A 26,050-nucleotide genomic window follows, 5' to 3' on the forward strand; every position below is an offset into this window, starting at 1 on the left:
ATGGTTATGTATGGGAAGAGGTAAAAACAATTAGAGAAATTAGAGAAAGTGTTTTGATTACATTTAGCATAAAATACTGATTTTAAGTGTTTCCTGACTCACCAGCAACTTATCTTTTTCAAGCCATACATGTAGCTTGAAGATCAAATATATATGTATATACAGATATAGATATCTATCTATATATATAAATATCTATATTTATCAATATCTATAGCTATATCTCTCTATCTAACTATATATATATGTGAAGGTATAGTGAACAGCTTTGGTTTGGATTTTGTTTTGAATGTTTCCAGTTTTAATTTAGATATGGGGTAGTTTAGACTGCTGTAAACATCTACTGAGGAATTTCCATTACAGTAACTGCAACTTAATAAATATTTACTGTTTACAGCATGCCTGATATTAAAATATTATGATCCTAATGTAGCATGAGCTGTCTGGGTTAACAACAAGAATCTAGAAACACTGATTTTTTTTTTCACAAGAAAAGTAGATTTTGAAAAGGGAGCGAGGGATTGGGAACTGAGGGAATCCCTTTTCTCACTTCATATATTTCTTGGCGATTTTAGAACCCACAGATAGGAAGAATGAACCAAGCTATGTTGACCCTTCCTTCTGTCGCTTCCTTCCCATCCCAGTTGGAGAGGTTAAAGAAGGTTAGGGAGCTGAGGTGGCTGTAACTTTTAAAACAAAAATATTTCTGTGGAGATAAAGTACTTCCCCTATACCCAGTACCTAGTACTTTCCTGTGGCATGTTGTAACTGTGACTGTCAGTCTTTGTTACTGAGTGCTGACTATACTCTAGATTCCTGGAAGGTTTTTAGGCCCAGTGATATATGAGGCTGTAGGAAATAATTTTCCATGGCTCCTCATAATCTAAACATCTACTCCACATTTATGTGTAAATGAAATACTTCCCACATTGTTTCTGTCATGCCTATGGCTGCAGTATGTATGACACTTGCAAGAAACTGAACTCCATATAGCATGTCACCAGTTATCTCCTAGGAAGGAATGTCTATTCCAAAGGATGGAACTAAATTTTGTCTTGTAAAAGCAATAGTAACAGATGAGCAGAGATAATAGAAAAATACAAACACCAAAACTTTCAAATATGATATCTCTAAGCACACAACCAGTTTGGTGGCAGAACATTTAGTCTGTGGTTCTTGATAGGGCTAAGCTATTGGATAAGAGAGATGTTGTTAGGCTAAAACTTAAATGATTCACCCTTTCCCAGTAGTATATATGCTGTTAATCAGAATTCTTATGGAAATTTCAGGTATGCTTACACTGGGATGAGACTGTGATTGCAGTTGGTTGTATTTACACAAACTAACTTTAAGATAGATAGATCAGTCTGGTGTAACCACAACAGGAATGGGTTCATGCTGAATAAACAAACTCAAAACAAATAAGCCAGAACTCTCCCATTCTGAGTTTAGTGCTTTTTCCTTTCAACTGGTAAAACTAGAACTTGAATTGGTTGTTTTGTTCAACGTATACTAGTCACATACAGCTTCAAAACCTAGATATCTTTCCTGTTGAGTGTGGTTTTCTCCTTCCAATAAATACTTTATTACTCAGAAAAGTTCTAAATTATCTAAATTTTGTACCTAGGTTCTGAATGTGAACCTTTGTCTTTTGCTTAGGCCAAGCACACAGCGTATGATATAATGTTGCAAGATAAATAAAATGGTCTTGGGGTTATTTATAAAAAAAGAAAAAAAAAACAGGAATAAAAGATGCTAACAGTGGTCTCTGTGTATTCAGAATATAATTTACTATCTAGCAAATCAGAAGTATGCAAGTGTGTCCTGTGGGCATATTTTAAAATACTAGGCAATTCATAGTGATTCCTTTTGGTAAAATGGACCTGGCATGATGAAACCAAAAATTTCCTGGTTGAAAATTTTCTTATTGAAAGTGTTAGCAGTCTGCTGTTCTTCTTTTTGATTTACTTAGGGTAAAAATATGCTCCAACTACTTTCTTATGGTAGAATGGGTAAAACAGACTAAAAGTAACCAGGCAGGAGATTTTACTAAGTTAAAATCTAGTAGGAAGCATTTTCAAGACCAGCTAGATCAGCAGAATCTCAAAGTACTAATCTGTATGCAGTGAAGTCTCAATATAAAAAGCTTATGTGTTCATAATTTATGTTTAAACATATCATAATGTGCATAAATCTTTATATACTGAGACTTCAGGGCAGAAAACATATCTATGCGTAGCTTCTGCAGTAACTCTGGGAGACTGTTAGTTTTGTAGAGATGCTTTAGAAAAAGGTCTTTTATGCAAATTTTCATTTTTATTTTAAATTTTCATAAGCAGGTAACTGCACTTAGAAGTTATTGCTTCCCCTCTCGAGGTTGTTGAACTTGTGCAGGAAAGTACTAAGTTTTTTCTAATCTATAACAGAAGGGCTTAAAATTCTTCTGGCAGAAATTCTCATTCCTGCAAAAAGCAGCTGGAGTAGGATCAGTAAATAATGCATAGGTTTTATTCTGTAGGTCTCCAGTCCCAGTTTGTCATGGTAATATATAATCAGTTGATAGAGAAATAAAAGTGGGAGAAACAAACAAAAAAGAGGGGAGAAAAAGTCAGATATTTCCATACTGATCTTTTCCCTTTCTCTTCACTCAATGGAAGATTATATATTCAATTTTTTCCCCTGATTTTGGAAGAGAGTTTTAAAAATCCCTGTCTGCCTCCTCCCTGTCTTCTCTCCATGTACTGACTTGCAAGACTGTTTATTTTTCAACTGCTTTGTCTTTCTATTGAAGGTTGAGATGTGAACTTTCTATGTCCTCATGTTGCAGAATTTTATTCTCTGTTTCTTTTATTTTTCTTTCTTTTTTTCCTTACACTTTATTACTTCACTCTTATTCATTCTATATGTATTTTGCAAATTCATTCATATGTATTTTTCGTGAGTCTTAAAGTTTCTATTTTCTTTTCATGGCTTTTTTGTTTTTGTTTTGAACAGTAAATTCTCTTAAATGAGAATTTAAATAAAATTATATTAAACACTTTAGGTTTAAAAACATAAAAAACAGGACTTGCCCGTCTTGCAACACCTCATGGCAGGGCTCAAGTCATCTTTCAGTCATGTAATGAGAGTAATAGCGAATATTACCCATAAATGTCAGAAATCTTTTGCATTTACTTGCTAACATTTTTCAGTTCTACAGGGAAAACAGCTGTTACATCCAGGGTGTAATATGGGGGCCTTGACCATATTCTCTATTTATTGTTTCTTCTTTTTTTTATGCTACCTTTGTAATCCACAGATCAGACTGTGATACTTTTAGCCACTTCAGGTGCTTCTCGGTGGATTTTCCATTGCTGGGACTTGCAGTCCAGTCTGTAAGAGAAAAAAAGCTAGGAGAAAATCTAGTCTGAGGAATAATATTGTTCATATGCTTCCTTTGTTCTCTTAATAGCTACTTGAATCAGTATAAACAGCATTAAAAATTCCTTTTTTTGAAGTATCAGATTATTAGGTGTACTTGGTATTTGCTGCAAAATGTAAAGCTATGAACTTACAACATTTGAAGTCTTTCAGAAATAGAATAGAACTACAGCATTCAGTGCTAGTTTTTTCATGGGCATAAATTTTTAAATGCTTGATTTAACAGCAGCAATATATAATGCTGGTCATTCCACATTGATCCTTACTTGTGACAGGATCACTTCTTAGACAGGATAATAAGGTATAACAAATATAAACATTGCAGTAGAGACACCAAAGGCCCTGTAATATGTCCATTCCACAACTATTTATGCAAAATTTTGCAAACCACCGACAGAAAGTAATACAAATCCTGTTGAACTAAATCACTCTTAGCTGTGTGTTTCTAATGCAACCCTCATAAACTTAACTAATTTTAGACTGTATTAGCCCATGCTTTATTGTTCTGTCTATGAATTCCTCAGTTAATTTTTTAACTGCTTCAAACAGACTACAATTGTAAGTGTACAAATCTGATCCCCAGAAAAATATAAATAATACATGAAGAATAGATGGTACTCACTATATTTAGGCCTACAGAAAGTGTGGAAACAAAATGCAAATCAGTTTAATTAGAAAGCAGCCTGTCAGATCAGAAGACAGCTTAAACTGGGTCCAAGACTATTTCTCTGAATCTAATGTTATTTAAGTTGTTGTTGTTAAATATTGATATGCAGTGCAATGTTGAAAATATCCCCAAGAGATTACAGAATGCACTTACACTTCCCCAGGCTCTTCTGGACTAATCACTTTCTTTCTTCCATCTGACTGAAACAATGTGTCAAGTATAGGGTTTTGCACAGTTCCAGCATCATCAGGATGGTCTGAAATGATGTAGCTTAGGCCCTTGCATGCACGAGAGAGTAGAAAAGAGTTTGTTTTCCTTTCTTTCTGCTTCCTATATAGTCCTGTGCAAACACAGTTTGCCTCCTAGCACAGAACATAATCATTTTCTAAACATAGACAATAAATGCACAAGTCCTTGCAATTTAAATACTTTGAGGATGGCTCTTCCCACTTTTTATTCTTGAATAAAGGAAAAGGTGCTTTTGTAATTAGCAGTCCTTTCTATGTTCTATACTGGCACAGCAGCTCTTTGTTATATGGTTTCTTCTCAGGATAAGTTCTAAGTATGTAAAAAGAATTTGAAGAAATATGGAATAAGTTAAAAGAAATTTAAAAAAATAATATCTATGTTTTCCAACAGTTTAAAGACTATAAAACATCCTATCCATGCATTTCTTCATCTCCTTCACAGTTGATCACAGTACATTAAACAGTTAAACAGGCAGCATCTCCCTAGCTGATACAGAGGATTTTTTTAAAAGGTTAACAAGTTAATGAAAATGTATTTTATTACTCAGCTGAAAGAAACCCTAAAAACTATAGCCAGTAAGTAACATTATTATGATAGAAAGATAAGGGGCGGTCTTAATTCTAGAATTGCATTCATATCAACTGAAAGAGGGGATGCCATGCCTTTTCATCTACTCTTTTTCTTTCTTTCCTGAGATTTCTTAACCACTTTAATGAAGAGTCTTTTGTTCCTGTTTTTGAAGGAGGACAAGAAAAATGATGGCTTTGTTCTTTACTTAAACATTGCACAAGTCTTAACAGAGAAAGCACTTCTAACTGACATGATTTACTCTCTAACATTAAGAAAATATAAGCTTTCTCCATTGCCATTATTCAATTATCAATGTAGATTTTAAAATACTATTTGAAAAGCCCTTATGCACAATGTAAAGAAAAAGAGAGCAGATTATATACAAAGATATGACACCAGCCTTTGAACTGCCTCTTGAAATACTGAAATGTTCAAAAGCTACGAAATTATCGTGTCATTTTAAAATACTGAAATATGAGAAAAAGATACATCAACATATGATAATTTAATTCCCTGTTATCCAAACACACTTAACCCTATTTTTTCTGAATGTATTGATACCTGGTACTGCTAATAAGTAAGTGCATGTTGAAAGGTATTTTAAGTGCCTGACAATATATCAAATAGAGACTTTTGTGGGTTGGTCCTGAAACATAAATTATTTTTCCCTCTTTTCATAAAATAATAGGATAAAGTGTTCATTAAATATCAGACCTTGTATTAGCTTTAGAGTAACAAGATATGAAGCAACAGCCTGTAGATTTATGTATATTGGACAAAATCTACTGAAGCACATTTAAACACTTATTGAGAAAAATAATTGAAAAAATTGGAAGAATACTGTTTGGCTGAATATAATAGTTGGACATGAAGACATTTGAGACCATGGGACTAAATGTGATAGGAATTGTTGCATCAAGTGGCCTGGCTTACTGGCAACACCAGCTGGCTCAAGATTTATAGATACATATTTGTGTGAGCAAGAGGGTTTGTATTTATGTGACCAGTGTGACTTTGTTGAGAATCAAATGGCTTTTTGATTAATATTATGGCTGTTAAAGATATAGTTTTTCATGAGATATTATTTATTCTTATTTGGAATAACTAACATTTCGTGTAATAAATTCCATGTGATATTTCTTCCCTGTGGTCTCTTCAGGTTCTCCATATAGAGACAAGATCACTATAGCAATTCTTCAGCTGCAGGAAGAAGGCAAGCTCCACATGATGAAAGAGAAATGGTGGAGAGGCAATGGTTGCCCAGAAGAGGAAAGTAAAGAGGCTAGTGCTTTGGGAGTTCAAAATATTGGAGGAATCTTCATCGTGCTGGCAGCAGGATTGGTGCTTTCTGTCTTTGTGGCAGTGGGGGAGTTTTTGTATAAATCAAAAAAAAATGCCCAGTTGGAAAAGGTAAATATTGTTATTACCTGTTTATTTTTTATTTATGGTTTATTTAAATAATTCTTTAATCCTTTAGTGATGTTTAGTGAAATATAGGTGATGCATATTTACTGTTTATTCTTATAATAAAGTATTTGTATAACAAAGGATGACAGCAAAATATCCAAAGTTTTACATTTACGGCTTTTAATTTTTCTTCAATGTGTTTAATTGTAGCCAGATTTCAGGACAAGTGACTATTTCTCCTCTTATTCAAGCCTGAAAAAAGACAGCTTTTTACTCCTGGAAGTTCACTGCAGTTAATTTTATGGATGAAGAAGAAATCTGAAACTGTAATGGGAAACAAATTAATCTTCTACTGATAATTCTGATTTTTAAAAGACAAACTGTCTGTAGCTCAACGCAAAAATCTAAAAATGTCTCTATAGAAATGTTCTTTATAGGAGTTTATACTTGCAAAGTTGTCCTGGTAACATCTGGAAAAGATTACATGATTCTTTTTTTGCTGGGTTTACTACTGATATGATGTCCTGTAATTTCAAACTGACCCAATTTTGAAAATCCTATTGTTAACTTGTTCTGTACTTGCAATTTATACAACCAGAATACTGTAATTGTGCTAAGACTAGTAATATATTGAAAAATTTGTAGTTGAAATTATCACTTTTGCAAAATAATTAAATAAATCTTTCTATATGTATGTGCCCATGTCTAAACCTAAACTAAAACAGTGTATTTTATTGCTATGGCAAATTCTGAATTTTAAACCTTGAGAGAAACAGTTGGATTTTTCTAGGTCTTTTTTTTTTTGCCTTTTTTTTTTCTTTTTTGCTTTTGAGGAGATTGTGACCTATGACATTTTTTAAATTTATGTTTATAAATTTAATTTGATAAAATCAGTAGTAAATCCAAAAGCTGTATTTATATTGGTATTTTTCCAGATGATGCTAGTGAACTTTTATAACTTGAATCATTACTCAGAAAATTTACTATTTGTTTTCACTTCTTTTGAGGCAACCTTTTGGTACTCAAGTTTCCTGTTATAAATATACTGTTAATTTTTTTTTTCTAACACACACTAAGACAGTGTGAGGTTTCAAGGTCCTAAACACTGTTTGAACATGGGTACATTCATTTAATTGTTAAAGGACCCTTTAGGTCCTCTTCTTTACAATACTGCAGGGTAATTCCTTCTGTTAACATACTATTGGAATGTTATGTTTCTGAAATGAATTTGTAAGGAAAAATATACCGGTTACTTAAGAAACCCATGTAAATATCAATAATTTTTATCCATTCCTAAAATGGATATGGATCTCATATGAAAATCAGTAAAATTTGGTTTAACTTTTCTGGATTTTTAGCAAGCACTCAATTAGAAAAATAGGATGATTTTGATAATAATTTTGTTACATGAGTTCAGTATTTTATAGGGTGTAAATACATATCTTATGTGATAATAACAGCATGTTGGAAATTGTGAGAGGAAGCAAACAGAAATTTTCTAATTAAGGATTTGTTTCCTTAAGTCCTTCAGTTTTGGTGGGGGAGAATGTGTTTATGTTTGTTTGGTTTGGGTTTTTTTTCGGTTTTGTGGTTTTTTATTTATTTTTTCTTTTGTTTTTGCTTTTTTCCATTTGTTTGTTTATACGTGTTGGATAGAGATAGCAGTGACTTGAGGAATGTGACCTTTCAACAGCATTTGTTCCAGAAATGTTTCATCATCAAGTATTTAGGTATCTAAAAAGTCAGGAATAAATGTGAAGCAGCTGAGTTGAGTTGAATCAGGCCTCTCTCCTCTCTCTCCTCCTTTCCTCCAATCACTTACCTTCCATCTCCTGACTGCTACTCCCCAATACCCTGATATCAGCAGACCATTGAAATTTCAGTGCAATTTTATTTATGGAATGAACTTAAGAGGAAGATGATGCTCGTGTCCCTACACTTGGCCTACCCCAGCATCCCCTCACCCACTCTTCTTGCAGCACCCAAAGACCTTCAGAAAACGTCTTTCAATCTCTCCAAGTGTAGCAGATCCCCTTTGCCTAGGACAGGGAGTAACAGCAGCCTGGAGAGAGATGAGAAATCCTATAATTTGTCTCCAGTCTCTACAAATCCTCTGCTGAGAGGAGTAAACCATGCAAATAATCCTGCTTTGGATAACCCATGGGGAGAGAGGAGGCACTTATTTTTGGTAACATTTGTGGTTTCATCCCTTTGAAATCAGAGTATCATTCTGTCATAGTGTTTGTCAATATTTGGAAACAGGGAAGATCAAAGGTCATATTAAGAGCCAAGGAAACAAAACGAATCAGATAAATTCAGCTGCTGAGTGCATAGAGTATCCTGAGATAAAAGTGGGCATGAGTGTTTGCTTTTTAATGTGTACAAAATATTCAGTTGTACTTCCAGCAGGGAGGCAATACAGATTGAAACTGTATAATATAGATATGGGTTTTAGAATTTTTTATGTCACCCTGCTCTTGGAGCTTACACATAAACAGTGATATTGGCTGGTGTGAACCTTTTTGGAGGAGTGAAATCTTGAAAGGAATCAAGCTCAGAAAAGCAGCCGACAAAATGGTGTTATTTGCTAAAATAAAAAATGTTGCATCATGTAAACAAAGTGGTTCAGAACATCTATGCCCCTGATGTGTTTAAAAGTCCAAAGGAACCATATGGTACTCCTGAGATTTTCTGGTGAAGAAAATAGATGATTTTATGCCACCACAACACTTTCCAGACAGATAGAAATTCCTCTTTTATTGACATCTTTCAAAAGCAAAGATAAGCCTGGATGTTATCACAGCTAGACTGCCAGTCACTGACGCTTACTAAAGCTAGCTTGCCTGACAAATAAGTATCCTAAATTACTATTTTCTAGAAAATCCAGAAATTATGAATGTGAGAACAGCTGTATATGGTTTAAATTCTATCATTTCTAGCTGTTCCAAACTCATTGAGCCTTCAGCAGGTTGGAACTAGATATGCTTGTGTAAAAATAACAGATGTAAATTTTACTAATTTTGAACTGTTAAGTACTTCAAATAATGTGAAATGAGACACATACCTTAACTATTTGTTAAGAGATGAGGTCATACACTTCCTATAGTGAAAAATTCTAGATTAAATCTTATACTGAAACAGTAACACCAACAAAATATTTCTGGAATTATACAATCAAATCATAACATAAACATCAATTGCATTAACCTCTCTTAAATATTTATTTATAGTTTATTATAAGACCAATAAAAACAATAACTACATTAATACTTGTTTATATTTCACATACATTTACAGGGAAGAAAAAAGCTATTGAAATTTCCATGTTAAATGATTCACTGCTCAGCTGCACAATTGAGTTGAGAAAGATCAGTGTGGATAATTTATCTCACAAGGCACTATGACTGAGCACTTGGCGGGACTGGGCCCAAAGCAGAGATCAGTAGCTAGGAATATACATGTGTTACATATAAAACTGTTCTACTTACAACTGTAGATTCCATTTAACAAGAAATTCTGAATGCTGAGCTGTGACCCATATATGAGACTAACTATGTCTTTGGAGATGGCTCAAATTTATCTGGATGACTCTTGCCTGAAATGAATTGCCTACAATAATTTAGAATACTTTCTGCAAAATGCTAAAACCATGCTTTTGTAATGTAAGGATAGCAGGAACAGGAGTTTCTGGTCTTAACTGGTTCAAAAATTCATGCAGCTTTAATGAGCTGCAGAGTCTTTAGGTTATGGTACAATTTGATCTTAGACTTATTAGAAATTAAATGTGGTTCTGCTATGATTGGTAGTAATTCTGAATTTTCTACCTCACACACGTTTTGATAATGCGATAACCTGGAGTGTATTTTGGACTAGATAACTCTTCTAGTCTTGCATAGTACATAGTCTCATTGTTTCCTTCAGAGCAAGTGCTGGGAATGACAGAGCACTGTCCTTGTCTATGGTAGAATACTGACATTCCAGTTGGCGCAGTGCAAAGGGGTAGGAGGAGATGGTAGGTCAGAGGTTGTCCTGACTGCATTCCTGCAGAGCAACCACAAGATGGTGCCTTCTAATTTCTGAGAGGGAATTTAATTGTCACTTTTTAATAAAATTTATGTCACAATGCTTACCTATAATTGCAGCCTTTCTAAAAATGCTAAAGGCTCGTATTATTTCCCATTGTTTATGATACAAACATCTAATTATGTCATCTACTTGGAAACATGTTATTATCAGACCTTTTTTATCTAGCCAATCTTGACAATAAATGCTCAGTCATTTGCATTTTATAATTGCTTTTGCTGCTGAATGACCTGCTCCCTTATTTTAACAGGCACTCAGAGGGCAGTGAATAAGCAAGGTTAGAAACAGAAGCCATTTAAAACAATTACTATGTCTTTTTTTTTTCTTTTTTTTCTTTAATTGATGTGCATCAACGCATTATGGCTCTATGTCCATTTCACGCATTTAGTTTTGTTTAGTTCATATTATTATCATAAAGGCCAGGGAAAACATTGACCTTGAAGACCATTAATATTCAGCATAATATATTGATAATTCTCAGTTTGAGAATTTATTGACCTTTCCTTTGATTTTGTGTGTTGGGGTTTTTTTTTAAGTTTTCTCTGAGATTATTTCCATTTTCTTACGACTTTTACACAGTAATTAGATACTACTGTAAGTGTCAGCTGTGTGATAGAAACTACACGTGCACTGCTGAAAACATTAGGATGAAATTCACAGTATTGATGAAGGCAGTGCCACAGACATATCAATCATTCCTTGTTGTCACCCTTGTAAATTGTTGTCCTTGTGCCTATCCCGGTCAGGGTTTCTTTGGAGAGGGTGGCATTGGCTGGAGAAGTTATCTGCAAACCTGGCTTTATTAATGCAGTGGTCCCACAACTTTCTCAAGAGGAAAGGAGGGGCCAAGAGCTGATAGGCTGAAACAGCTGTTGCGCTGTTCCATATGCAGTTACACATCATCCTGATTTTTCTTCTCTCAAATATGATTTAACTGTTCTCGATTTGTTTACATGGAGTCAGTAGAAATGTTAATAAGAGGTTCTTTTCCAAGGTGCTTCTGTGATCTATTTGTCCTAGGATAAGTTTCATTAATTATGTCATACAGTGCTTCTTTTTAGAATTGATGTGAGCAAAGTGCAATATATAGCTTGTCCTATATGGGTAGGACTTACAGGAAGAAGTTGATAATTACTGGAATATTGTGATGCTTCTTTGTCAGCAGAATGTGTAGAAAGTAAATATTTTAATCATTGTTGTAATTGTTATCTTACCAACAGTGCAAAACCAAATTTCAACAGTTTCACATGAAAAAACGAAAATGTTTTAGGATCCTTCTTGTTTTACCATAATATTTCATGGTATGGTGGTTTGGGTTACTTTTCCAAATTTTATTAAATTAGTGTTCACTAAAGTATTTTTCTTTACTTTCTCAAAAAAATGCAGTTATGTCAGTTTTTCTGGATTTCAAAAATATTCCTAAGAGTTTAATATCAAAAGCCTTTGAATCTGGGACAGTAATTTATAGTAGTTTTGGAACAATACCAAAGTAAATCTCAGCCTAGTGATTTCTTTCCAGAGGGAGACAAGTTCAAAAGATTTTAAAGTTGAAAAGCCTGTTCCTCAGGCTACAAGAAACAAAAGAATATGGGCATTCTTGGTAAATTGAAGTAAAAGTTTTGGGATTTATATCCCAAGTAGCTTTTATACAATCTACAGTCAGTGATGTAGTCTGTATTCTTGTGTCACATTTTTTAATGGAGTAACCTCAGAAATTTTAATTTTGGCTGGGAAAAGCAGCAGCTGGGACAGGTAATGAAAGAAAACATATTTCCAACATTAGCACACTGCATTCTGCAGATATGCCATTGTAAAATTGGGAACTTCTATCATCCTGTAGTCCCCTGAACACTGTAAGAGCGTGTACAAACTTGTATGGGTAATTTGTGCATAAGCGTAGAGATTACCTGAATTTCAGGTATTAATTTTAATTAAATGCCCTCTTGGAAACCATGTAAGTAGATATTAGAAGATATTTTCTAAAGGGAAGAACTGTTGCAAGACCCAACAAATCAAAACAAAACTCCCCAAAACCAAAATCAAATCGACAGCCTACACCTCCAAACACCTTTAACAGAAGAAAAAAAAAAAAAAAAAAGGAAAAAAGCAAGTTACCAACTGTGGCATTTTAAAGTAATTTTCAAACAATAACACACTAAAACCAAGACTCTATTTTGATTTTTGATTGCCGTTCAACTAGTATCTATATGGTAATAGACCTTTTTTCTGAGGTATTTTTAATATCTTAATTTGTGTCTTTCAAAAAACAACAGAAAATTTAGAAGTGTATGTAAAGTTGACCATTACACGAGTACATAAGTATACAAGTACAGGAGGTTCACTATAGTTCCATAGTCATTCAGTCAAAGATCAGAGCTTAAATCATAGGTCTGAGTTATGGAATATTTTAAGTTTGACAAGAATTTGAAGTTGTATAAAAAAAATTTGGAAACCCCTGCATTTTGCTTACTTTATAGCAAATACAGTTCACTTTCACTCATCAGTAGAAAGAACCATGCACATTATATAATTATTTTCTCCTCTGATAAAAATATTTTCTTCATTCTAATGAAAAAAATCAGATCATAGAACATTTGTGTCTTTCTAATAATTTTTCATTGTCTTCCTCTAAATATTACTTTAGCATATAATATTTTAATATAGAACATTATACTTTCAGTTTTGAATTGATCAGCTATACTGTAGTTAAGTGTAGTAGCAAATACAATTTAGTTCAGCTGATTTATTTACTTTGACTTTTGTATAGGTCAGCAAAGTAACAACAAGCACTTCCAACTACCTTTTAGATTGAGAAAATGTCAGATGAAACCATATAATTGTAGAGAAATGGCTGCTAAACCTTTTGACATTATGCACTGCAATATGACTATAATAGTGTTTCCAAAACAGTAGAAAACCTTGGCATTAAGTTAATACTAATAGTCTCTCTCTGTTCAATATGATTTGAGGCCATGGCAAATTTTTTTAGTTCATACTATCACACTGAGCTATAAAAATAGTATAAATTTTTGCAATGAATAATGTACAGAGCACTTAACCTGAGCAAAATTTGAAAAAAGGTGTTTAGAATTCAGGTAAGAAAGATTATATTTATTTTCTAAAATGTCTCTGTAAAATTAACTATTTATTTACAAATTATGCTATACAAAGCATTTTAATCCAGATAGATTGGTACTACAAAGCATCAATTACATATCATCATCATTTCCTTTCACCATGCCTGGTGATCAACAAACCTGACATTCCTTGGACAATAAGAATGAATTTAGATGTAGGATCAAAGATCATTCAACAAGTGAATGAACTTTCACATCCCATGGCTGAGAATACAAGATCTTAGGGGATTGACTCGGTGCAACCAGGATCACCTCTGCTGAAAGGCAGAGAATTATCCTGCGCAGCTGTGATTGCAAAATACAGACCCATTAACATTGCAATGGATGTTGTTCTAAACCAGTTAGGCAGTGCCAGATATTCTGTTATTTATTTTGTCAGTGGCAGCTGCATGGCTGAGGTACTATTAATTGCTCTCAGTCCTTATTAAACACCTGTGAGTCATGTGTAGCCATTGTCCAGGGACATGAGACAGCAGTACTATGTTCTGGAAGAAGATCTGGACTGGTGTGACACGGTTTACGTCAGTGGAAATTATTGCCTCTGACTGAAACACTAATGACAAATAGCACTTATTGCCACTCTTTCCATTTGAAAACACAGACCCAAACCTGGAGAAATGTGAGACTGTCAGCCTCTTCCAGAAGAGGTTGAACTGACAAACGAGGACAGAAGATATCTTCTGAGTGCTTGCCTTTACCTGTCCAACACAGAACCTGTCTCCCAGGGATTAAACTGCCATCACCCCCCTATATCAGCCAGGCACTGGAAGCTCAAAATGACTGCACCATCCTGGTCTGACAGTAGAGTAGAACTGTGTATCATCTGCGTGTCAATGACACCACAGCCCAAATTATTTCATTATCTCCTCAGTGGCCTCATATACATGTTGAAAGGAGAGATGACAGGATGAAACCTTGTGGAATCCTGCATGAGAGAGAGCCCTCGGGGCTGATGAGCAATTGCCCTATGCCATCCTCTGGGATTTCTCTGAGAGGAAAGAGTGGAACCACACAAGTGCAATCCCTTCTGCCCCAGCCTAGGTCCACAGGTGAGTCAGAAAAATATCATGGTCAGTGTAATGGCCAGAAAGGCTGCTGGCAGAGCTAAACAAAACCACTTTGAAAAAGCTTTCTGCTATAATAGAAGTTCCCCACCAACCACAGGAAGAAGGGTAGTTGTCAGGATGGAAACAAGGAAAATAGCTTCAGAAGACTTTAAATGAACTCAAGTGTTGCTTTCCTGGAAGTCTCTGTCATCCACCAGAGTGCATTTTGTTCTGTTAGGAGAGTGGTTGAATTGTTTTTTGGTGGGTTTTGTTCGTTTGTTTGTTTGTTTTATGTGGGTTTTTCTGACACCAGTTGATACTTTATTTAAGGCAAGCTGGAATTTTATTGTCCCACTGGGAGACACAATAAACACTAGAAGTGGCCTGCAATGAGGTCCTGTATGTCATCCAAGTTCATCTCATAACTCTAAAACTCAGCAAGCACTTCAGCCTGTGGAAAATTGTTTCAGTGTTGTTTTGTTATAGGAAGGGTCAGTCCCATCAGACTTTTGTTGATCCTCCCCATCAAATAGCTACGAAAGTCCTTGAAACAGCCAGCATTCAGTCACAGGGTAAAGCACCTCATGCTACATCAAGACGTCTGCAACTACTCTACTGGTCGTGACTTTGTAGATACTATGGTGAAAGCAAAGCTTGATCTGTGGAATTAAAATTTTCACTTTGCTTGATATTATTGTCTTCATTTGAGTGGGCAGTGAAATTTGTGTTTCATACAAGTGACATCTATTTTGGTCTGAAAATAACTACCTAAAATGGTTGCTCATTCTATTTCTACCAAGAAACCAAATAATTGCTAAATCTAAAATTGAGAATATACTGGTGATATGTTTAGGTAATTGGTGTGGATTTAGTCTGAAGTGTACTTGTGCATTATGCTTGCTATGGATTGAAACTGTACTGCATCAGAAAAGTCAGTGGCAAAATATTTTTAATGTAACTATATTATGCATATATAGATATGTATAGCATGCACATATATGTGCAACCTTTGATCTACAGTCATGCTTAAGAATAGGTATATAACTAAACAACCTAAAAATCTGATCATTACAAGTACACTTCAACTTCGAAATGCTTGTACTTTAACTACCATGATATGTGATTTTATTTTTCTGAGGTTATTTTCTCTTCTTTAATTGTTCATCTCTTTGTGATCTTAAGCCAATGTTCTGATAGGATTTGTTTTTCTGTCTAGAGAGTTTAAGACTGACAGGTTTTCCACATACATATTTAAAAGCCCTGAAGGAGTGGCATAGGAATCAGAAACTGATTAGGAGGGAGAGTCAGGGTAGGACTGCGCATTCATTCTCAGCTAACTTCAAGACAAAAAGCAGTTTGATTGATATGTCCTCCTAGATACTAGAAAAATGACCCATAACACAATAAGACAATGCAGGATTACTGCTGTTACTGCTCTAAGATAATTGAACAAATTTCCAAATAATGTCTGACAGATAAGACTAGAAGTAATGAACTTCTCAGTAGATCTTAAATATTTCTTTTGAATGTTGAGAGTCAGCTTTATATTATCTGCATCAAAGAAGGGAAAAACATAAACCAGTGATTGGAGATTTTTTTATTTAAAACACAGTGACTCTTAACCACTTAAATCAGAATGTTTAGACGGGTGCAGACATGCTGTTCTGTCTTCCTGTTGCTCTTTTTAGGCTGTTAAAAGAAAAATCTATGGTGATAGTCTCATAATTCTGTGTCTAACAAATGCTATTATGATTTCTAAATACTTTTCTAAATTCCCATAAAGCAAAATAATGAAAGCAGCGTAAGTATTATCTACCTTTCACATTAATACACTTGCAAAAATACATATTTTTTCTCATGCAGTAAAGCCATGCATAAGCTGTCTAAACAGCTTGTAAGAAGCGGTAACATTTTGCAAAATTCTCATCTTGATTCTTCATGACTTATGAGATGTCAGCTGTGGCAAAGAATGTCAGATGTGTCAGTTACTTCTTTATTTATCTTAAGGAGATTAACTTTTTCATAATTGTTTTGTGTTAGAAAGCTAAGAACTACAGTTCTGATTAAAATTATCTTTTGTACACTTTTTTTGTAATGTTTTATCATGATATGTTGCAAAAAAAACAGATGCACTTATGTGCACTTGGTTTAGAGAGCTGTATGCTGTCCTTAAATTCTAGCATTTGATTATACTTGATGACTTGGAAGCAGCATTTACTTTCTGGTAGCATTTAAGAAGACAACTTATGATTTTGTAAGGATTAGTGAAAAATCGATAATAACTGATGTTCTTGTAACATGCCTGCAGTGTGGAAGGTAAGTTGGGAGCAACAGGTTATTTTCTTTGAATTAAGTGGAGAGTCTTGTAATATATACTAAAGTGCTCAATTCCATGACGGACAACAGTTTTGAAATGTAGTCTTTCAGTTCTGTAAACATTTTGCTGTTTTTCCCTAGCAATTGAATTCAGGATCAAGATATTGGATTATCTTTTCTAAAATCATATCTGAAAATGTTTTCTACCTGTCACCAAAAAAATATTCTACAGCTGCTTCTTGTTTTCATGTCTTATTATTCCAAAAATTGTATCCTACCAGTGAAAGAACACAAAGTTAACTGTATAGAAAATGGAGACTACAGAGATTGGAATTGAAATTAGACAAAAAAATTGATGATTTCAATTTTAAAAAGTAAACCATAATGTAATCCTTTCTGAAATTTATTGAATATGACTTTTGTAATATGTGTGAGAACTCTTCCTTTTATTTCTCAGAGAGAACCCAAAGAAGAAAAAAGATCTGCGTCATGAACTCTAACATAGCCTTGAAATAATATTTTTTAAATACATGAGTATTTCAGTGTGTGAAATTTGAAACAAACAAACAAACAAAAGATGTGTAACAATACTCTTCATTGGAAACAACATTTTTATTACTGTATGTGAATAAAAGTTCCCATAAACAATTTATTAAAAATAATTTGAAAATATAGAATGGAAGAATATTCTATATAAAATGATTCTCTCAAAGTTGTAGCATCTGCCTTATTAAGACTGTCACTCATTTCAACATTACTCTTTTAACGAGTTTTTATAGCCAGGTAAAATTCTCAGATAAACTGTGTTGGCAAGTTATTTGAGGTCTCATTTTCAGGGTATTTCAGAATGTTGACATGTATTTCCTTACTTCTTGAATGTTGGTTGCAATCAATTTCCTACTGATATTACCTAAAAATGTACACCCTTTGCAGATTTTTGCAAAGGTTTTGGTGGATTGATGCCTCTTGAAAAGTATTCGTTCTAATTTGGCACTCTTCTTAGACATCTTGGCAAAAAAAAAGACAAGACACACAACCTTGAAAGTTTTAAGTGCTAATGCATCATTTTAAAATTTAGAGAGATTTTGTTCATCATAATATTTCAGTTAGGTCTTTAATTCCAAAGGTGAGAGCCATATAATGTCTACAAGTGGTGTAGTGCTGAGTTGCACCATTTACCTCTTAATGGATTCCCTATGAAATTCCTGAGTTATATGCTAGGTTCCTCACATAGCAGAAATTCCAAGATCTTCAAGCCTTAGCAATTTAGCCTGTAAGGCACTAGGGAATACTAAATTTAATCTTGTCCGTTTAAAATATTTCAGGGTTAATTTCAATTTTGTAATCATAATGACAGTTTTGATGTCAAGCAACAGCTCTTTATTAGAAAAAAGGGAAAATCTAAGAGAATTGAATATTTTCTTTCAAAGTATAGCTGGATAAGGAGGTACAGTTTTCTGCTTTCTACAAAATGCTCAGCAAAGATACCTTATGCTTTAAGAGCTGACATATTAAATTCAGACCATTCAATTAGGAATTTTAGCCACCTCATTCACACAAAGAAAGCTGTCTTGGATGTCAACCAAGCGCACATTGCAGAGCTCACTTCAGCCAGAAACGCCAAACTTTCACCTCTCAAGGACAAGTACTTGACTCTGAACCAGAGAGTTATACCTCCTTCTCCTTCGGACTCACAACTTATTTTCTTAGTTGTAGGTGTTAAAACCCTTTCTGTTGTAAGTTGAATAGGCATTATTCCTTTATTTCAAACTCAGCAGGAGAAAGAAATGCTTCAAAGGAAGAGTATCACAGACAGAGCAAGACTGTCCTTTCCTTCGCTTCCCACCTTCCTGTATCCTGATTCACGCAAAGGATTAGGGAAGGGTGCATTTGTTCAGGATCTGATGAATTCATGTTCAGTTCTAATTCATGAATAAGAAAAATCATGTTTGCAGTCTTCTGCACAAAACAGAATTTTATGTAATACTATTGAACTCCTCAGTGAAACAAGAACTACCACTAAAGCCCTTCCTCTGCTGCTGTCTGCTCTCCTTCCTAATCCACAGAACAGTACACATTTTCCTGTCCCCCTTTCTCTCTCTCTGCCTCCATTAACTGCTACTGTGCCAAGTGGAACAGGATTGTAGGCCCCAACTGCAAGTGAATTTACCTTGGAATGGTCTAATTTAACCTGTAGGTTATAGCTGTTTACTGAGACACTGAAGCTTAAATTTCTCTGGTAGAAGATGCTGTTATATTGACACTCTTAAATGTGAGTCATGTTCAGCTCTAATGCTCCAGCTGATGACTGGCTGCACAGAAGAAAAGGATATCTGCCTCATATTCTTCTTTAGCAGTTGCCACATTTTTTTAAGGAACTTGGTTTGTTAGGTCCTCTCAGAGCATAACTATTGTGTTGATAACCGTGTGTAGAGAACTGGAATGTGAATTCTGATAGGATCCGGGACTGAGCCAAGCACCAGTGTGTTTCACAGAATTTTTACTACTGCCAAATGACCTAGCTGTAAAATGTAATGTGGAAAACTGAGTGCTTTCAGCCCTGGAGGTTGGAAGCTGAATGCAGACTTTTATAAATACAGATTCAATCTAGATTCCCAAAGAACTAGGTAGGGTAAGGTGCTTAAATATTTTTTGGATCTAACCTCCAAGCTTCAGATTTGTATGAACAATGAAGATATAACAGATCAGAAATAAAGCAGGATTTCTATTTGAAAGGTAAAGGAGACAATTATATATTGACTACCACTAATTAAGCAAAATAAAAAAAATGATCATGAGATAGTTATAGTAATTCTAGGTGCTTTGACTTTTTTGGTTCTTGTTTGATAGGTTGCTTGTTTGTTTTTTATTTGTTAATTTACCTTTTTTCCTGATCATCTTCCTGGCATGGAAATTAATTATTAAGAGAGAAAAATGCAAAGGGTCACACCTCAAATTTATTTTGGGTGAGGGCAATTGTCAGAGGCTTGGCTTAACATCTCAGCTTCTGGGATGTGTTATTTAGTTGTACATTTCTCCATTATCTGGAAAAAGTTTAAGTTAAACTCTATGATGCAGAGCCCAAAAGTGAGACTTTTTTTTCCTTACTACCATATGTCATTCCATACTCCAATTCTCACACTGAGACAAGTCTAATTGCTCAGCACACTATTAGCAGTTGAAAATTCAGTGAGACTGAGGGAATAGGGAGATTTTACTTTACTTTTCAAATTGCTTGCACTGCAAAATGGAAAAAGGGCTTTGAGGATTTGACGGAAATTTTAATAAACTTTTTCTAATAATATGCTTTTCATAAAGATCAACAAAACTGAATTCTTGGGGGTTTTTTTTGCCAACACATACTCCATAAGTGATAATCACTAGTGGGGAAAGTGTTTATGTACGGAAGATATTATAAATAACAGAGTAAATATTAGTTTTCAGTAATGGATCTGGATTTTAACAGTGTTTAAACATGAATTCAGGTAAACTTCTTATACTAAACCTTAATGTTTTGTTGAAGAATACTTATTTTAGTCACATAGAAATGCAATTATTATTTTGAAATATGCTTAAGGGGATTTTACTGAATGCCTAATATACATATTACATTCAGATACTGTACTGTAAGTCTAACTTGTTGACAGAAAATCTGCTTGAAATAATTATATGTAGCATATGCATCCACAGTCATACCTGCCATAAAAATAATTGTAGAGGCAAGGTGATTTTTACACTGAGTCATCACAGTTCGATAAGTAATTTTGATTATTATGTGATGCATATTGTAAAGACAACAGCTTGTTTTGAGCTTCAGACTGAGACAAAGAAAAGACTGACAAGGCTGTGCCAGTACAGTAAATCTGCTTCTAGGCATTGCAGTTAGTAATTTCTTACAGCTGTTTTGTTTTTTTTTCTTTCTTGTTTCTCTCTTTCCTTCTGTAGAGGTCCTTCTGTAGTGCCATGGTAGAGGAGCTAAGGATGTCTCTGAAGTGTCAGCGTCGATTAAAACACAAGCCACAGGCCCCTGTTATTGTGAAAACAGAAGAAGTTATCAACATGCACACGTTTAACGACAGAAGGTTGCCAGGTAAAGAAACCATGGCATAGAGCTGGGAAGGCAAATACCCCAAGCACAAACTGTCGTCTTTTTTCCAAACAACCTTGCAAGAATGTTTCCTGTGGAAATATGCAACAAGTGCAAAATAAAATGAGTTACCTCATGCCGCTGTGTCTATGAACTAGAGACTCTGTGATCTCAGCAGTTGCAATGGCCAGACTCGAATCACAAGCATCATGGATCAACCAAGTTATGCAGGGTTAACACTGTTTGTCATGGGTTTCCACCATTCTGAATGAATGAATGTTCCATGTGAGTTTTGTGGCTGGTTTCAAATGCAGTCTCAGTGAGAAGTTACAGGTTCCTTTAGAAGTTCAACGGTTGCCAGGAAAGGGAGAATAAATGTCCAAGATGATACAAACCACAGAAGGAGTCTAGTAAAAGTAATGTCTCAGAACTGTAGTGGAACAAGAAACCATATGTTTTTCTGAACTTCCCAGCACAGAAAAGTTGGTAACTGCTGGTAGACTGAAACTACCATCTGGACCAAGCAATATGAGCTTCCTGGATGGAAGAAATGTTAAAAGTGAAGAAACATGAATCCCATGAATAGAAGAATGAATACGAGGATGTTCACCTGCTTTTTTTTGGACTGTGACACTGAAATAAGTAAATAAATAATAATTACAAAAAAAGGTAACTTAAATTTAACTGGGTTGGAACGTTGATCTAAAAAATGAACAAAAATATTTCCATAATTTTGACCCAATTTTTAGATGAATGAAAGTTTCCTTAGTACAAAGGAATGTATCTTACAACTTTTAGATATAAGCGATTAATTTTTTTTTCTATAATTGTGAAAAGAGGGAGGGGGGTGGGAAGCAGTGTATTTCACACATAGAGGGCTTGCATTTTAGCCTGAATAGGTTTTGAAACACTTGTTCCTGCTACTAATTGAACTCAATGGAGCCTGTGTAATTCTCGCTAATGTTGGAAGTGGGATGGGTCACCTAAAAGAAGTGAATGTCAAGAACTTAAAGGAGGACTGCATTTTTCAATACAGTCGCAGTACTAAATGAACAAAATTCTTGAGCAGTTTTTTTTTTCCAAAAAAAAAAAAAAATGTTCAGGTTTATTTGTGGAAATGCAAGATTTCTATGAAAATAGTTTTTGTATGGAAATTTTTGTAATACTTTTTATCAACAAAATAAGAACATGTGTTTCTGTCAGGAGTGTGATGCCAAGCATGAGTGGTAGTGCGTGCGCACCACCAACGTTTGGTGAAAACTATTTTTATCATGAAAAAGGAATCTTAGAAGAGACATATTTTCAAGTTATATAATATAAAAAAATAGGTGCACTACCACCACTGCTTACCATGCTACACCCCTGGTTTCCACTAAGCTGATAACATGCTGTCATGAACAATTATGTGTAAATGGTAAAAGACACAGACCTCTTGACTACATTGTGATAGAAGTTAAAATGCACTCAGTTTGCTGTTTGAATTCAATACACAAAATTAAAAAAAAAAAAAAAGGAAAGAAAGCATTAAATTTATGTCAGTTTTAGTTGATTTGGTTTTGCTGTGTGATTTGAGCAACATATGTGCAGTACTTTGTATCAGTACTGGTACTTAGCTTCAGCTTAGTGCCCTATCCTGACGATTCTTGCCACTAAATTTGTGGCAAGAGAGTTTGCTGGGATTTCTGACAGAAGCCATTACAGTACATTGTGATAATATTTGCAGGATTTGGCTCTTAGCTGCTTCAAAGTTAATTTATATGTCCTGTCTGTGGTGAGTTCCTGGACATAACATTTTGAAATACTGCCCTAACGCTGCTGAATCTTGCACCTCTGTCTGCTGTAAATTTATTTGTATCTCAACAAGAAATGTATAGTATGGACTATGTAGGATGTTATGTCAACCAAACAAAGAATTATGAAGATGGTCTTTACATGGAAAAAAATTAATTTGACTAATTAGGAAAACCCCCCAAAAACCATTGAAATAATCATAGATAATAAGTCATTGGTAAGTAATGAGAGTGGTTGTTTACTCAGGCTTAATTTAATCTTATCATTATCCTTATGGCACAGAAATATAAGATATATCATCCAAACTGTAGAAATTATATAATGAAATTTGGGGGTAAATGGGAGGTTTGTGTCTACTACCCAGTTATCATAAATCTTCATAGAGACTGAGCTGGCCATTTCCATTGTGAGCAGGGACTGAGAAAGCAAATTCTCTTATATTTGTGAGTTTCATCCCCATTTATGTGATAACAAAGAACAGGTTATCTTTGTCTGAAGTATAAAGAAGATAAAAACCCTTTTAGGAATTTTTCTGGAAATGAGTATACTTACATAATTTATATTTAAGTTAATTCTTTAAAACACAAAGGGGAAAAGGGTAACTGTCATATAACACAATGAAAACTCCTAATTATGATGGCTTGGAATGGATAAAATTGGCTATTGCATTTGATTGATGATTTACAATAAAATTTGTAAAATCATGTAATAAAATGCTGTATTATATTCAAACACACCGTTCTTTTCTCCATTGAGGATGTTGAAATAAGCAGGATTTCATTCTCACCATGATGCAGAAGACTAATTCTCATCAATCTTTATGTGACCCAAAGTAAGAGAGAATGCAGAATATGTCCCAAATATTTTACTGGGTCAAAGTTCCCCAAGGAACAAAACTTCTATCACAGAGGTATTGTGGCTTAATTAAGATTTTGGTCAGAATTTCAGCCTTCCATTATTGAGGGAGATATGCAAAGTAACTGGAGATTTGTGTTAAAGATCAAGACTAGAAATGCATGGCTCCACAGATTCGTAGTAGGATAATGCGTTTTCCAACAATCATACACTAACTCATGTTGTTACTTTGTTGTGCATTAGTAATTATTTCTGTATTAAGACATTTACAGAAAATTGACTAACACATGACCCCCAAAAGAGTAGAAAATACTACTGATAGTTTTGTACTTGAAAAAGCTCAATTTCTTACAATTTCTTCAAAAACTTCATTTTCTTTTCACTGCTGTGAAAAAAGCACCGCTGCTTCCTCAATTCTGAAGAAAAATTCCTTGTTTTGAAGAGCCTCTGAAAGGCTTATCGAAAAATTCCCAAATTCTCATGCTGTATGAGTTTCTATATTGTCATTAAAATTGATGGAACATCCCAGCAAAAAATCAAGTAAATATCTGGCCCACGAAGATAAGGAATCAATATATAACTTCTTTATGTGGTTTCATATAACAGCTTAATTAGCCTGCTCACTTCTCAGGACAGGAGGATGGGTGCTTCTCAGATTGACCTCAAATGTCACTCTAGAGAAGAATTTTAAAGCAGTTATATCTCAAGTGAAATGGTGCTGCCTGGTGGATGACAATTGGAGGTAGAAATTGAACAGGAATTTATTTTTTCTCTGTGTCTGCTTCAATTAGAATAGACATCTATAATCTTTAAGACACAAAAGACACACCATTTAGATCTTCAGGTTGCCTCAGCATGGTCGTATAGCAATAGATAACTAGAAAAAAAGGTCAAAACTGCTTTTATGTTGTTGATAAATGCCATTTGTGAAGGACTGGTAGTGAAAATTATAAGGAAAATAGTTTGATGAAGTCAAGAGATCTCTGGTGCTTTATAGTTAATGAAGATTTGTCCAATTATAGACATCAGGAGGCTTTTTTAATGGTATTCTCCTTTTATATAAACAAAAGTACAGACATATACAGGGAGTATCTGGCAGATTATATATGTGATATTTCTTTCTGAAATTTCTGTCTCAATTTTCAGTTGAAGAATTCAATATAGATTTGAAATAACCTTTTCTTTCGTTTTATTATTAATTGAGTCTCTGCGTTAATCCTTTCTGATTTCATGCATAAAGTGTTCATAACCCCCAAAATAACACAGTTTAGTCCTAATACACTAGCTAGTTAATATTTCAGAATTGAAAAAACATAATTTATGAGGGGGAAAAAATGTTGTGCCAAAATCCAAAGCCGCAAATAGGAGAAATGCCCTAATATTCTACAAAATAAAAATATTTTCAGGGAAAAGGGATCATGAGCAGAGGTAGTATCATAGTAAGAGGTAAAAGATAATGCTATAAAATAATTTTTTATTGTTTTTATATTAAGGATATTAGAAAAATATTTGAAGTACTTCAGACAGAGCTTCACTTAGTCTCCAAATACATTGATAAACACAAATAATGATGACTGAAATACTACTTTGAAAGAAGTGTCAAGACTTCTACTTAAGAGGAATCAAGATTTTATCCAATATAGCCCCAAATATGTACTGACATAATATTTAAGGCAAAAATAGGTGTACAGAAGGGATTGTTTTTGTCAGAATTTCAAGGATGTATAGGAAAACCAAGGGTCGCTGAGGTTGGCTTGTCTGACTTAGAAGATCACTGCTTTCCAACCTCAAACATGCTAGTGTCCTGTTCCCTTCCAGTCTTGCCTCTCTGCCTTCCTACAAGCACCTCTGACACTATGAAATTTGTTTTCAAAGCCCTTTTCTTCTGGCTTTCCTTTAAATATAGTTCTAATTTAAAATAAAGTTACTCAAACACCTCATCTCCCCAGTTTGTATCCACCAAGATAAAAACATTAGCTTTTCATGTGACTGTAATCTAATTGTCTTTCTTTTCATTTACTACCCCTCTCTGTCCCCTTCCTGTGTTATCTTCTCTTGTTGTTCTTGTACTTGCCTAGACTGTAAGCTCTTAGGGGGCAGGGAATCTGTCTTTGATTTGTTCTATGTAGCACCATGAACTATGGAGCTATATAAATAATAAAAAATGTAGATCTTCTTAAATGATGTTTGAAGTGATAGTGATCTGATTGACTACCAGTCTAGTAATATATTGTTTTAGCTCATTGCCTGAAATCCTAATCACTGCAGCAATAGAATAATCAAAAAATAAAAACAATAAAACCAACCCAAAGGAGATATCACACTGACTCATCTTACTGGAATTTTCCCTACATAGTTGGGGTATAGGAATAGAATATCATGTTCACATATCTTCTATAAAGGTTTAAATATTAAACTGTCT

The 26,050-nt window shown here is 34.3% G+C and overlaps 1 protein-coding gene across 4 annotated transcripts in view; it reads left to right on the top strand.

The window, feature by feature from the left end:
- Positions 1-25,812, top strand: part of GRIK2 (glutamate ionotropic receptor kainate type subunit 2) — a 366,043-nt gene extending 340,231 nt beyond the window's left edge. For 2 of the 4 annotated variants that reach the window (XM_048299918.1, XM_048299921.1), the window contains 3 exons: positions 6,066-6,316; positions 14,405-14,582; positions 20,841-20,901. In XM_048299918.1, coding sequence (XP_048155875.1) covers positions 6,066-6,316; positions 14,405-14,582; positions 20,841-20,854 — 443 coding nt within the window. In that variant the 3' untranslated portion in view covers positions 20,855-20,901. The other 2 variants (XM_048299919.1, XM_048299920.1) reach the window with 2 other exon arrangements.
- Positions 25,813-26,050: the final 238 nt, after the last annotated feature.

The sequence above is a fragment of the Corvus hawaiiensis genome, chromosome 3 (assembly GCF_020740725.1).
Source record: "Corvus hawaiiensis isolate bCorHaw1 chromosome 3, bCorHaw1.pri.cur, whole genome shotgun sequence".
Lineage (NCBI taxonomy): Eukaryota > Metazoa > Chordata > Aves > Passeriformes > Corvidae > Corvus > Corvus hawaiiensis.